General features: G+C 39.6%; 1 protein-coding gene across 5 annotated transcripts in view; it reads left to right on the forward strand.

Moving 5' to 3' along the window:
* The window catches only part of SANBR (SANT and BTB domain regulator of CSR), a 54,836-nt gene extending 43,848 nt beyond the window's left edge, over positions 1-10,988 (forward strand). For all 5 annotated transcript variants that reach the window (XM_088149698.1, XM_088149693.1, XM_088149688.1 and 2 more), the window contains one exon: positions 1,392-10,988. In XM_088149698.1, coding sequence (XP_088005824.1) covers positions 1,392-1,428 — 37 coding nt within the window. In that variant the 3' untranslated portion in view covers positions 1,429-10,988. The remainder of the gene's footprint in view (positions 1-1,391) is intronic.
* The last annotated feature ends 4,508 nt before the right edge of the window (positions 10,989-15,496 follow it).

The raw sequence follows: 15,496 nt of genomic DNA on the forward strand, positions 1-15,496 counted from the left end.
GTGCCTGTTGATGGCTGACTCGTCTGAATACCCAGTTTCTAGGAATTCTCTTGTGTTTTTGGATTTAAGATGTTGACAGTTTCCCAGTTGAAACTGTGGTTGAGTCTGTTCGTGTGTTGTGAGATTAAGGAGTTTTCATTGTGTCTTCTGACAGCTAGTTGGTTTTCATGTATGCGCTCTACTAGTCTTCTGCCTGTCTGTCCTACATAGTGGCTGTTACTTCCTTACACTGTATGTTGTAGATGCCTCCTGGTTTTTCTTCTTGGGCTACTGGGTCTTTTGGTTTACTTAAGATGTTTTGGAGGGCTTTAGTTGGTTTGTGTCCTACGGTGAGTTGTGTGGTTATAATTGTCTGTTGGTTGTTTCTGAGATGTTTCTGACGTATGGCAATGTTGTCTCTTTCATAGTTTGTGTTGATTGTGCTAAAATGGGTTGAGTGGTCACGAACTTTTTGATAAAGTTGCATGGGTATCCATTTTGTTGGAAGATGTTGTATAGGTGGTCTGTTTCCTTTTTCTGCTGTTCTGGGTTGCTACAGTGCGCTAATGCTCATTTGAATAATGTTCTTACACAGCTCCTCTTATGGGAGGTTGGATTGTTACTTTGATAATGGAGCACTTGGTTAGTGTGGATTGTTTTTTTGATAGATATGTGTTTCTACTTTGCTGTCATTTTCTCTGCTGATGTGGATATCCAGGAAGGGTAGTGTTTTGTTTTCCTCTTCCCTTGTGAATTTTATTCCTTTGAAGATGTTGTTGATTGTTTCATGTGTCTTCTCTAGTTGTTCCTTTTTTATTATGATGCAGGTGTCATCTACATATCCAGATCCATACTTTTGGTTGTATATGTAGAAGTGGTATAGTTTCTAGATGCTGCATTACAGTCTTTGCTATGAGTCCTGAAAGTGGTGATCCCATGGGTGTTCCTCTGATTTGTTGGTATGTTTGTCCATCAAACTGAAAATAGGTAGTGAGGCAGAGGTTGATGAGGTCCATGATTCTGGGTATTTCGATCTTAGTATATTTGGTTAGGTTGGGTGTGTTGTGTAGTACAGCTGCCATGGATTCTTTTGCTAGTTCTGGGTTTCTGGATATAAAGAGTGCTGTGACATTGAATGAAACCATAATTTCATCTTCATCTGTTTTTAGGTCTTTGATTTTCTGGAGGCACTGTAGTGTAATTATTAAGTTCCATAACATATTCCACTGAAGAATGAGAGGTCATATTTCACGATTTCTAGTTTGGTAGTGCAACGTTCAGGCATTGCTTAAGCTGAATCCTACAACTAGCTGAAGAAGCAAATGAACAGAAGTAATTGATTACTATTACTAAGGTGATTTGTTACTGTTAACCTTTGTTGTAATTTTTCCAATGTATTTCTATCAATTTAGGACAAAGGCTCGGTTTGGCCAAAGCCGCCCAACCTAAAAATCGAACAGAGATCTTCCACACTGAAGCCAAAGCACTCTTCTGCCTTCTGCACCTGCCCTGGATTCCAGAGCCTGGGCATGCTTCTTCCTAAAGCTTTCAGTGACTGACATTACTGTCTGCCATGTTAATTATTCTGTTTTAATGAATTAATACCAATTTTTCATCTATAGTAAGTTGTAAATACACCATTTCTTATATCAAACCAAGTGCATTTTCTCAAGCAATGGTGCATTTATAAGCCTGCAAAACAAACATAAGACCCTTATTTGACTGAGGGCGGAGGAAGTGGTGCTAATTAAATTATGAATTTCATGTTACACTATTAATTTTTAGTAAGGGTCAAATCTGGCCCTTTTATATACTTTGTGCTTTATTGTGCACTGCCCCAGACTGGCAACAATATTAACTTGTAATGATTTAGTTGTATAGAAGTAAGGCGGTAATGTCTTTACATCCTGTTTAAAGTCTTGATCCTATTCCTGTTCTGCCAGTAAGTTTTCCTCTCTAGAACATTGTCTTTCAGTGAGAGGGTACGCATGTTAATAGGTGCTTCCTAACCAAACTTCCTTTCTTCAATGCTTAAATAAAAAATTCAGTTAAGAGAAAAAAACTCGACAGTATTTTATGGTACAGACAACCCTACAGCCTTTTTCTGCACTGAAGTGCCAAATATGACAAACGATAAGGAAGAGAATTCAAGTCCACACTTGTATTTATAGGACTTTGCATAATCAACTTAGTTTTATTCCTGTGTTATTTAAATATCTCTACATCTCTTTGCAAAATTAATCTTTGAATAGAAAGGTTTGTGCATGGAGGCTTCAAGTTGTCAACCTGCTCCTTGATAATGAGCTGAAGAATAGAAGTCATCCATCTTTTAAATGTAGTAAACACTTTTTTGATAGTAATGGATTTTATGAAATGCTGTAAAGATAGAACAAATCGTGAATGAGGCTAAAGAGCTATAATATGTCGTCCTATCTCAGCATTTCTCTTCTGCAATCATCAACTGCAAAGAATAGATAGTATTTTGGAGAAGCACCTGCAGGATTCCTTTAAGGGAAGAAAGTTCTCTTCCAGCTGATCAGCCAATATTTTTGCAGCTACCTTTCCCATCTATAGGTAGTCCTTGCTTACTGACTGCCTCGTTTGGCAACAATTTGAAGTTACAATGGTGTAAAAAAAAGCTTTGCAACAAATCCTTGCATTTATGACCATTGCAGTGTCCCATGGTCACATGATCACCATTTGCATGCTTTCCAACTGGCTTGTGGCAAGCACAGTTAATGGAGAATGCAGAAGTAAAATCACAAGTCGCAGTCATACGATGTTTTGCTTGATGACCACAGTGATTCACTTAATGACCAAATGGGAAGTGATGTTGTAAATCCGTCATAGGTGATTTTCTGCTTAGTGACCGCAACTCTTACCAACAGAGTTGCCAGTCCCAATGTGGTCGCTAACTGAGGGCTACCTATATGTTGAAAATTTCAAGCAATGATATGAAAGGAGGGTGATAGAATATCTTATGAGATTAAACTTTTTAAAGGATTTCTTTTAAAAAATAATTTAGTTTTCTTTTGAGACCATGAAAATTTACTTGCTTTTTTCCCTTTCTAAAATCAAGACAGGAAATGCATTTTGACATGCAGCTGTGTTGGCTATCCTATGATGAGAGTAGTTTTCTGTAATAAAGCATATGAAAACAATTGTGATTCTGCAAAATCCAGAAAATATGGATAATATTATGTAAGACTAAAAAGAAAAATACAGTGGACATATTTATATTTATTCCTATAGAAAAGAAATGACAAAATATTGGTTGATACCATAAGAGATGTTCAGTGAGAAGTCCATGTTTATGTGTCTGGACTACTTCAGTGTTATATAAATAACTACAGTATGCTTATCTTCCTCCAATATTGTATTAATAGATATGATTCTTCACCCCCCCCTTTTTTTTTTTAATAAAAAGGAATTATTGTGCAGAGAAAAGAGAAGAATCAAACATTGCCTGGGCAGTGTCCCCTGCCCACCCTTTTTGCCTTTTGCCCTGGAAACAGCTAAGATCTTCTGGTAAAATCTGAACCTGCACTTCAGGAAACCTGTCTTGCTAATAAAGGCATCATTATATGTACACAATTAATTTGTGTCTCCGGGATGGAGATTGCTTCCTCTGATCTGTTAGCTCTGCTTTTCTAGACTTTATTCTGCCGTTTGGCTATTACTATCCTTCAGCCCACTTATCTCAGCAAGAGAAAGAGGGGTTGATTCCAGATTGACTGGCAAAGATTATCTAGGGTATTGTGCTTGACTTGACAGCCAAAATGTCCCTGGCTGCAGGGCTTCCCTCCAAATGCTGGGGTAACTCAACTCCCCCTTCTCAAATTTATGCCTGCCACATAGAATTTCAGCAGGATGGAAGAAATAAAGCTTCAACTATAAAGTGTTTTCTTTTAAAAGCTGGTGGAGAGAAAGGTAAATGGAATGAAAATATTTTCCTCCTAGATTAACTACCATGCTAACTAAGAGAATGACATGCAATCAGGCAGTTCATTAAATTATAAAATTTATTTTAGTACTGATCTTGCAGTCTACACTTCTCTAGGCTCCATACCTATTTAATCTTTGTTACCAGCAAAGAAGCATACTATTTCCCAGGAATTTAACAAATTATTTTTCAATTTATTTAATGATTAATTTATTTAATTATTTAATTTGTTTAATTAATTATTAATTAATTTAATTAAGCTAATATAACACTAAGTCTTATATTCAGTCAATCCTCTCTGCATACTGAGAATGAGCAAGCAGAAGGCTTAAGCACCTGTGATACCATAATTATCTCAACCAATGACAAATTGTTCTTACTCTGTCAGAGAAACACATTTTAAATAGTTTTAAAGGAAGAATCTTCGTGGGGACTGACCCCTCCCCTCCCTCAAATATCTCAAAGGTGCTTAATAGTAAGATGTTACTAAAAGCTATACAGAATGTAATAGAAATTGCTTTTTCTCTTCTAATCTGCAGTTCTCTTTTCTTTATGTCTTCATTTAAACTTTTGGAAATATACTCACTGATTTCACCAAAGGTCTGATGAGACAACTGCAGAATTTTTTAATTGTGCATTGAGACAAATACTCCACATTTTGTCTTCATGCTTGGGTATTATCTTAAATTCTGAAAATAATAAAAGAGATAAACCTGAAACTTGTAGAGAATGTTGTTATCATGAACATAATGAGTGATAACCACGTTTTTTTTAATTTATTTGGGAGTTGTCAAAACAGATCCATGAAAATTAGCATTCAGAAGCTTCCTTTGGTAGGGCTGCCTAATATCGAAGAGATAATTGACAAGGAAGATCCTATTTCTAAACATATACAAAATGAACTTTTAAACTGTTTTTAATGTACTACAGCAAAAGAATCCAAAGTAAATGTTGACGATTTGCCAAAGTTAAAGTTAACCCCATAATGCTAATGGGTTTTTAATCAATCACATCACAATTAATAATGAAAGTGCTATGTTATATGCCAAAGTCCATCACAATGTTTTTGTTTATGCGCATACCTCTTGTAGCAAAAGTCCTGTGCAAATATCAGTAGGCATTTATACAAATATTCTTTATCAAATTCACCTGAATTATTGTTGCATTGAAATAAATTTTGTGTTAATACAATCTTTGTGCCCTAAAGATCTACACAATCTTCATGAGGGTTGACACAGACCTGGTCAGGGAAACATTTAGGAACTAACAGTGGTTATATATCTATATATCTATGAGTGCCTGGATAGCATAATGGTTGGAGTGCTGCCTTTTGACGCAGGAGACCGAGGTTTGAATTCTGGCTGGTACCTACCTTACCAGTAGGGATCCTTGGGCAAAGACTCCCTAATGCTTCACCTGCCTACCTCAAATATGAGAGCGCCAGATGTTGGGGAACCAGGACAATCTGATGATAAGTGGGCTACTGAAACAAACCATACATAGACAAGACAACCTGGAATTGATGGAATGCTACTACAGCAGTAGACTTAATGAGAGGGGATATATGAAATGTATGAGGGAACTATGGATAGAAGACCTACATCCACACGCTTCAATATAATGAAGAGGAAGCTGCGCTCACAACTTGAGACAGACCACCTACACATTACATCCTGAACTCAAGACCTGGAAGAACAACTGGATGTGCAGCTGTGATGGAATGGTTTGGTGAAGGCCGTGCTCAGGGAGATAAGCATTTCCTTAGTACCCAGACAGACCGTGGGAAGGTGAAGAGGATGAGACTGGCACCATCCTAAGGGATTCTCAGTGTGTGCTTGCTGGCTTGGGAAGTTTAGATTAAGTCTGGCAAGATTCTGTCTTGTAGGTGAAAGCTAATAAATGCTATAGAACTATATATGTACTGTCTCGTGGAGTTCTTTGGACTGAACCTGACAGCAGCCAGCCCCTGAAGCTGGAACATCACTGCCGTCCCCTCCATTACAGAGCACAGCAGCTGATATGAGGCATAAGATCATGGATAAACTAGCTACAGTCGACCCTTGAGACCAATTCCCAAGGCTCAGTGGAGAAGTACCATCAGATAGTATGCTAGAAGATGCCAACTGAGCCCTCTACTACCACCATAACCCAAACCAATTAATTGGTATATGCTACAGCTGCAGTAATCCTTGAGGTGCTTGGCTACACAATCAAGAACAGCAGTACATACCTCAACCCCCAGAAAATGAGTTTGAAGGCTAAGATTGAGGCAACTTGGAGAGAAGTTAGCTGGTGGAACTTCAGAGGGGTGTCGAGTTTAAGGATAAGACTTGGCTACTGAAAAAATACAAGGGCCCAACTCCACCTGAAGCCCTAGAGACTGCTAAACAGGCTCACAGCACTGGCTACCAGGCTAAGGGGATACACTAGAAAAGTAGAGCCAAGAAGATAAATGCCCTGTTCTCCAAAGAACCATCCAAAGTGTACTCCCAACTGCAGCGCAACAACACAGTAACAACAGAGCCACCAGCAGCAGAAACTGAACAGTATTGGGAGAACATATGGGAGAAAGAGAAGACACATAACACCAGTGCAAAGGGGCTGCAGGACCTGAGAGCAGACCACAGCAATCTCCCAAAACAGGAACCAGTCACCATCACAGTAGCAGACATCAAACAGGGGTCAAGAACATGAACAGCTGGACAACACTTGGTCCGGACAAGATCCACACCTATTGGCTAAAAAAACTAACAGCAGTGCATGAGCGCCTAGCAGCACAGATGAACTGACTACTAGCAGCAGGCTCACACCCAGACTGGGTAACACAAGGAAGGACAGTGCTGATCATGAAAGACCCCCACAAGGGAACAACAGCACCATCCAACTACTGGCCAATAACCTCCCTCCCCACAACATGGAAAGTCCTATCAGGCATCATAGCCGCCAAGCTACGGACCATATGGACCAGTACATGAGCACAGCTCAAAAGGGCATTGGGAACAACACCAGATAAAGCAGTCACCTGAGTCTCAAGGTCTAGACAGACCAATCTGAGCATCGCCTGGATTGATTACAGGAAAGCTTACAACTCAATGCCACATGAATGGATCTGTGAATGCCTGACACTATACAAAGTCAACAGGACACTAAGGACCTTCCTTAAGAACTCAATGGGACTGTGGAAGACAACACTGGAAGTCAACTCAAGACAGCTCGCACAAGTGGCATTCAAGTGTGGCGTATATCAAGGTGATGCACTGCTCCCACTGCTGTTCTGCATAGGCTTGAACTCCCTCAGCCAGATAATCACAAGGACTGGATACAGATACAAGTTCAAGAGTGGAACTACCATCAATCACCTCTACATGGACTGACATCAAGCTGTATGCTAAGAGTAAAGGAGACATTGACGCACTGATCCACCTGACACAGATCTACAGCGAAGACATTGGGATGTCATTCAGACTGGAGAAGTGTGGCCAGATGGTAGTAAAGTGAGGGAAGATAGTTAAGACTGATGGAGTGGAACTACCAGTGGACCACATAGCAGACATACAGACCAGCTACAAGTACCTTGGTATCCCACAGTCACATGGGAACCACGATGAGGCAAGGAAGACAGCAACAGCTGAGGTGGCTGATATTGGGAAATCCTATCAGTGGCTGGAAGGAGTTGAACAAAAAGACAGCACTAAGGCACTGATCATAGCCCCCGAAGCACAGGCGCTAAGCACCAGATCATTGAAGCAGGGGTCTCCTACACTAGACAGGACCCACTGTGCAGAGAGGCCTCAAAGACAGTCCAACACATAGTGGAAGGGTGTAAGACGTAGGCAGGAATGGTATACACTGAATAACACAACCAATTGTGTACAGGAACATCTGCACAGTGTATGGGCTAGACTCTCCCAGGTCCAGATGGGGGATTCCACAGAAGGTTGTGGAGAATAATGGCTAAGATCCTCTGGGACTTCCAGACAGACAAGCAGATACTGGCCAATCAACCAGATATCACGTTAGTCAACAAGGACCAGAAGACAGCGGTGGTGATAGATGTAGCAGTGCCAAGTGATAGCAACATCAGGAAGGAGCATGAGAAGCTGGAGAAGTACCAGGGCCTGAAGGAGGAAATAGAGAGGATCTGGAAAGTCAAGGCCAAAGTGGTCCCAGTGGTGGTAGGAGCACTCGGGGCTGTGACTCCTAAGCTGGGAGAGTGGCTCCAACAGATCCCAGGAACAACATCAGAGCTCTCTGTCCAGAAGAGTGCAGTGCTAGGAACAGCTAAGATACTGCGCAGAACCCTCAAACTCCCGGGCCTCTGGTAGAGAACTCGAGATTGAGGAAGACATACCACCACAGAGGTGAGAAGGGATGATATACTGTAGATATATGTTAGATATTAGATATAAATACGTATTTGCAAGCAACTTTTTTGCGCAAGAACTTTGTTTTTTTAATACCACTGAAGAAATAGCTCTGCTTGCTAGGACAAGTTGCCATCCTACATTGGGATGATGTCACAGGGATTAGATGTTGGATTAGATTTCCACTTCTAAGGAAGGAGAGTCAGCAGGAGCTTCAGAGAGGAATGTCTGATTTCAGAAACCTCCCATTACCCTGCTAGCTTCCAGGAACAGCATTTCTGAAAATCAAGGTCAAAAGGAAATGGGATAGAGATGGTGCTATAAATGTGCTGGATCCCACTTCAGGCATCCCACAATACACTAATCTAACTCATGCAATTTTTTTAAAGGCTGGGTGATGGGAAACACTCCTCCTCGCTTCTGGCTTGCTAAAAGTAGCCCAAGAATATATGACAAATAGACGGAGGTTGTTAAAGCAAACTATTCCTGAAAGCATGTAAAGCAGCAAGATCACAGTCTAATACATTTTCTGCTTCTGAATCACTATAATAAAAAGGAAGTGCACGTTTATAAATAGTACTAAAAATGATAGGGATCTTGGGACCTCCAGCAAATACAACCTGGAAGAACAAGACCACTTCTCTGCTAGAAATGCAATTAAACTATCTCCAGATTCCATCACCAAAGAATTTCTTGTAGGGGCCACCCAGTTCTTTGTACCTATTTGACACATCCTGCAATAGAGAGATTGCACCAAAGGCAAACTAGTTAGGTCTGAATAACTTCTCTGTCCCATATTAAAATAATATCCACAACCCATCCCTTGAGTTGCTTAATATGCAAATGGCTGACTTATAAACAGAGAAGTATTTTAGTGTTGACATTATGTAATTGCTAATTTGAGAATGTAAAACACATCCAAGACCTGTCCACACATCCATGTAACCACTACCAGTAGACATAACGTTATTGAACATGTACATAGGCATATGGTCTACCCATGCCATTGTTTTGTGAGATATGAGAAATGCATGAGTGGTATTTGTGTGTGCAGAAACTCTCACTTGGGACTCATCCTTTCACATTTTAGAGTTCAAATTTTTAGGTGCCTATACTACATTGAGATTAGTGGTATGGTATATGTGTATGTATACATACACAAATGCAGTGATATCTGGACTTCCAGGGGAGGTATGGTGAACTGAAGATGTCTCCACAAAAGCAGAGCCAATGAGCACAGCAAAGACTGAGGAACTGGTGAGTAGACCGGTTCCTTGGAACCTCTCAACAAGAAGATGACAGAAGATTGCCTCCAGGTGTTCTGGACAGTTTCTCCTCATGAGGAGTTGCAGGACAGCAATTTTCCATGGGTTTGAGCTCCAGAGATGAAGGGATTTAGCCATCTTGCTCACAACTTGGCAGAGCCTTTTAAAGGACGCTAAGTCCACAAGCCTCACTTTCTAATCACTTTTGGAAATTACCTATTAACCATCTTAAAGCTATTAGACACCTTCAGAATGATAAGTTTGAAAAGTCATCAGGTGAGTTTATCTTCAACTGAACAAAATAAAAATTAATTATAAGGTTAAGAACTTAAAGAATTTGAAATAAACAGCAAAAAGCTAAATGAGATTTTTATCTAAGAAAATTATAAATGGATTAAGGGTCCAGATAAATTCAGATTATTGACTTTTACTATAAGATTTTGGAATTAACTATAAAAAATAAATAGCTTCTCATGGGGAACAGACTTATTTTGGCTATCCTGGCTATTGTAAGTCATAACAAAAATAAGTCACTTTATGATTTCAGAAACTGGACACTAAAGGGGATTAAAAATTCTAAGTAGAAGAAAAAAATACAAGCCTGTTCTTGATATTGGTTAATACTAGGACTTACAAAATGACACAAAACATCAGAAAAATTAAAGGAGAATTCTTTGAAGAATAGAGCCAGAAATTAGTAACTACAAAATCAACACCGTCAATAATTATGCCTGCTTCTGTGGATAGGCTATGTCCAAAAGATGTTAATGAAGGAATGACAGATGTGGAACAAATTTTATTTGACAAGACAGAGAAAGTACTGGAAGTGGAACTACAAATGTAGGCCAAGATAATTATTTGGAAAAGGACACTTTACTGGATATGCAAAAGAAAGTGGCTGAAGTTTTAAAAATTAAAAGGGAAATTCAAATGATAAACCAAGAGAATGACCTGGAAAATGTTTTCTCATTGGATCTACAAAAAAGGCTTGTTAAAGCCTTGACGAAATCTATGAGATAAAGAAGAATTGAAGAGAAATCAAATCCTGTGACAGTGCTTGATTAATCTTAATTAAAGATTAAGAATGTTACAAGTAAAAGAAAGGAATATAAAGTTGGTTTATTTGATCAAGGTTAAAATAAGAATTTTTTTGCAAAGTTCTGGCAACCCTTTATGGACTTTTTGCTGACACCAGGATTGAAAAGTTGATGTTTTATGGATTTGCTTATAGATAAGGGATGGGATATGGGATGAAGAGATATTGTTTGTAACCTTATAAGGGGTGAAGAGTTACTAAATTTGTCTATACTTTTTTCTTTCTTTTTCTTTTTTCCTGCACTTTTTGTTCTTTTTTTTTCCTATTCTCTTCTCTTTCTCTAAGTTCAGTTTGTATTCATTTTTACTATTGCAATAAAAATTCTTAATAAAAATTATATTAAAAAAGCAAATGCAGTGATCTCAACATAGTATTTATGTCAGTGCATTTTATCTGGTTTTTGTTCTTCACATTTTATTTGGCCAAATATCATAATGGAATTAATTTAAGGTTGAGTTCTTTTATAAGGGTCATTTTAATCACCTTGGTACAAGAAGATCTATTTTCTTTTTTAAAAAATAATTCCTGTATATCCACTCTGCCAATTATTTATTTATTTTTTTATTGTCTATTTATTTATTAATCTTGTCCCTGCCCATCTCCCCCCAATGGGGGACTCTGGGTAGCTTACAACATATTAAAACAATAAAAAAAATATATAGTTAAAATTTATAAGAGGACACATTTACGAAGAATAAAGGGAAAAGGAAAAAACCAGGAGGCCGATGCAAGCAACACCAGGCCTCTAGGGGGCTAGCCAACCCCATATATGATGACCTCCCTCCCCACCCCAGGCCAGATGGCAGAGCAAGGTCTTCAAGTCCCTCCGAAAGGCCAGGAGTGAGGGGGCCTGTCTCACCTCTGGGGGCAAGATGTTCCAAAGGGTGGGGGCTACAGCACAGAAGGCCCGCCTTCTGGACCACGCTAGTCGGAGTTCTTTTGCCAAGGGGGTCCGGAGCATGCCCTCTCTTTGTGATCGGGTGGGGGTTGAAATCATGGGCGAGAGGCGGTCCCTCGGGTAACCTGGCCCCATGCCATGTAGGGCTTTAAAGGTAATAACCAACATCTTGAATTGGACCCGGAAGCAAACCGGTACCCAATGCAATTCATGGAGCAATGGTGTTATATGGGTCCTTCGGACCCCCAATTAAAAACTTAAGCATACTTAAAAAAAAAAAAAAAGATTGGGAGTGTGTGTGGACATCTGTTGAAAATAACTTGAAGTAGTTGCTGCTTCTCCTGGGCTTGTGTGGCTGACTCCCTGACACACAGTTCCAGAGGAACACACCCATGGTTTGAGGTGTTCCTGAGAGGTGTAACATGCATGCCCTGAATCATATTGTGACCTTTCAATCTGGGGCTCTGTGTAGCCCTATAATTTAATTAGTGTTAACACCAATTGACAAAGCCTAACAACTGTAGAACATGTCATCCTGCGAAGTACTAAAGGCATTAACAGACTTTCATTCAGACTCACCTCAAAGCTTTCCAGACACTAGAAGCCGTCATGATGAGTTTATTCTAGTATCTGAAGGAAAAAGTTCATAGTGAAGGGTATAACAGCCACTTAAAATAATAGGAAGGTGGGTATGTGTATACAGATACAAAAGAGTTAAAATGGTACTTCTCCCCACTACTGTCCTGTCAGTACAAACCCAATAAACCTCTACCACAAGTAGTATTGCTCTATAATCAAGCTGCTAGTTTGTTATATTTCGAATATATGCACTTATGTATGGTTATTGATTTACCTGGGGGGGGTGTGTGTGTGTCAGATTGTTGGCATTTAATTATTTATTAAAGCAAGTATTATAGTGCCCTAATCTGATTAAATGTTGCAAGATTGAAATATGTCTAATGTAAACATTTCCCTTTCAATGTTATCAAATGCCTTTTCTGCATCCAATATAAGAACTCATCTGTAACTGCAATTGAGTGAGTGTATATGAACTCACACATGGGTTATGTGCAGTGACCTGTCAAGAATCTATGATTTACAGAATTGTTTGGCAGAAATCTCATCTTCTGTTTGTACTTACCAATGCAAAAGATCCAGATGAACAGTAAGGCTGTCTGACACAAAACAGGGTAGGTAAGGTTGAGTGAATTCACTGACAACCACTCAAAGAACCAATTACATTTTTCCTTTTTCTTTCCTTATCATGGGTCCCTGCAGTTGGTGCATTAATTAGCTATTTAGTGGCTGGCAGTTCAGCACAGAAACAAAGTTGGAGTAGTTTGAGCAGGCAGCAGAGAATGGAACAGTCAACCTCCTTTTAAATCTTATCACTCTTTTCCTGATGGGAGGTAGTTGCAAAAGATCTAAAAACAGTGGATCCCTACTGGCGAAGGTGGTATGTGTCAGTGCTGGACTGCTGGCAGCAGAGGCAGAGGCAGAGGCAGGCTGGTGGTGTTATGAGTCCAGCTGGGAACTATGTGCCATTTGTGCAGCACCCTGCTGCAGTTTGATGGCCACCCTGCCCCACCACATTGCCACTGAATCCAGGAAGATGATGCAGCAGCTATAGCAATGCTGACTGTGTGCCCATCTCTTCCCTGAAGACTATTTGACTTAGAGGACAGTGGCTATGGAACTTTGGAATTTATCATCTATCTGGATCAGTTGGGGTACTATGTGGGGAGAGAGCTGGGGTAGGGAAGAAGCAACAGCCCTCTTCTTGCTCCTGGATTGTTCGGACTGAGTGTTTCTGGGAGCCAGGTAAAATGGGCTTGATCCTGGGGTTTTTAATAAACAGTGTGTTACACCTAGTCATCTGCATCTCCACTACTCCTGCCTTGAGGTCTCAGCTTGTGCCACACCCAAAACCCAAGAGGTCATATCTCTGAGAGGACAACCCCTCTGTGTCCAACCAAGTCTTGGAATTAGATGCAGCAGCATCATATGAAAGGGCTGCTGAACCTTTAGGTGAAGAGATGGTGCTAAAATGCCCATTTGATAATTGTAGGAACGGGGGTTTTCCAAAGGAGAGCTGGTAGTTTGGACCACAACCTGAGTATCAGAGCTGACAATGTTAAAGAGGAAGCCAAGTAAAATGAAGAGGCATCAAAGGCATGTAATCACCACTTTCAGGGAGATTGTTCCTAGCCTCACTAGGTGATGAACAGGCAGACCATGACTCAGTGGCAGCAGTGAAAGTTTGAGATCAAGAAACCTCTGCAAATAGGAGACTGACAAAAGGGAAGACTGAACTTTGAACAAGAATCCATGCAGCCTAGAACTCAGATGTTAGATATGTCTTAAGGGATCAACAGAAGAATCCTGCAGATGAAAGCACAACACTGTCAGAATCTGTTACCTGCTTGATTGTGGAGCACAAGCGGGAGGTGGAAGCTAAGAAAAATATGAAAAGTGTGTGGAATTGTTGCCTCTCCATAGCTTAGGCTGCTCAAAGGATTATGAGTCCCTCTGATTAGGATTATGCATAATATGTATTATGATAAGTCTGGTGCCATCAGAATCAATGATCACCCTTGGAAGAAAGGGATGGTACAGAATCAAAAACAATCTTCCTAAGTAGAGTAATCATAAAAGTTACCTATTATGATTTGGATGATCTTGAGATGGATGATGGGGAAGGGCTTTGTCTTCACCATCTCAGTCCATAGAAAGTAATGCTGGCTGTGTGCCCGTCCCTTCCTTGAGGACTATTTTACTTAGAGGACAGTGGCTATGGAACTTTGGGATTTGTCACCTATGGAGGGATAGAGACAAATGGAGTGAAGCAATCTGGATCACTTGGGGTACTCATCTCAAAGATCTGTCCCTAATCTCTCCAACATTGAATTTTGAATATAAGGAACTGGTGACGATACTACAGAGTGGTGAGAACAGCAACCACAGAACTGGTGGCAGCTAATTGGAGGCAGCCAGTGTGGTGAGGCACTTGGGGCTGTTGGAGCCAAGAATGGATTGTAACAGGGTCTTTATTCTTTTTCACTCTGGTTGGAATTAGATGGATTTGCCTCATTGAACAATTTTCTCTGTGCTGATGATACAGCAGAAATATGAAGATATCCTGTAGTAGATGAAAAATTAAATTGCCCTCTTAGAGCAGCAACTTCTGGGACAAATTAGGAGCCTTGGAGGAAGACAAGAGGATTAAACAACTTTGGAGTTGCCACCCTCAAAGCTTGTTTTCTTGGATGAATGTCCTGAAAAGTGTAGTCCTTTGCTACACTTTAGCAAAGAAAAATAAATAAAATAGAAAATACTAATAAAAGATTATCAATTAAAGGATGTTAGCCAAACAATTTAATAAGCTTGAGATGGTTCCAAACAGAGTTTTGTGCAGATATAGAATCCATGTGTGACTTTAAGAGAACATGTTGGAAAAATGCAGATTCCATATTCCACTTCCACAAAGAATGGAGAAAATTAATTTTCTAACAAATTGTTAATGACAAATAAGATTTTTTTCCCAGATACTACATAACTATCCATAGAAACATTCTCACAGGGCATGATAAAATAAGAGTTTATTGTACAGAGATGTTTTTGTCTCATGAAGACAGAAATGTCTATGGGTAAGAATTTCTAAGAATGGTATTAAGCCACTAATACATGACAGGAAACTTAAAATATAAATTCATTTGTTTTTTTCATGTAATATCTAACACCATTTAGAGATACATTTATACAGGTGAAACTCAAAAAATTAGAATATCGTGCAAATGTTCATTTATGTCAGTATGGCAACTCAAAAGGTGAAACCAATATATGAGATAGACGCATTACATGCAAAGCGAGATATGTCAAGCCTAACTTTGGTATAATTGTGATGATTATGGTGTACAGCTTATGAAAACCCCAAATTCACAATCTCAGAAA

Source organism: Python bivittatus, unplaced genomic scaffold (genome assembly GCF_059951505.1).
Source record: "Python bivittatus isolate LINGU-HERP-01145 unplaced genomic scaffold, Pbiv_v1 ctg000020_np1212, whole genome shotgun sequence".
Classification (NCBI taxonomy): Eukaryota; Metazoa; Chordata; class Lepidosauria; order Squamata; family Pythonidae; genus Python; species Python bivittatus.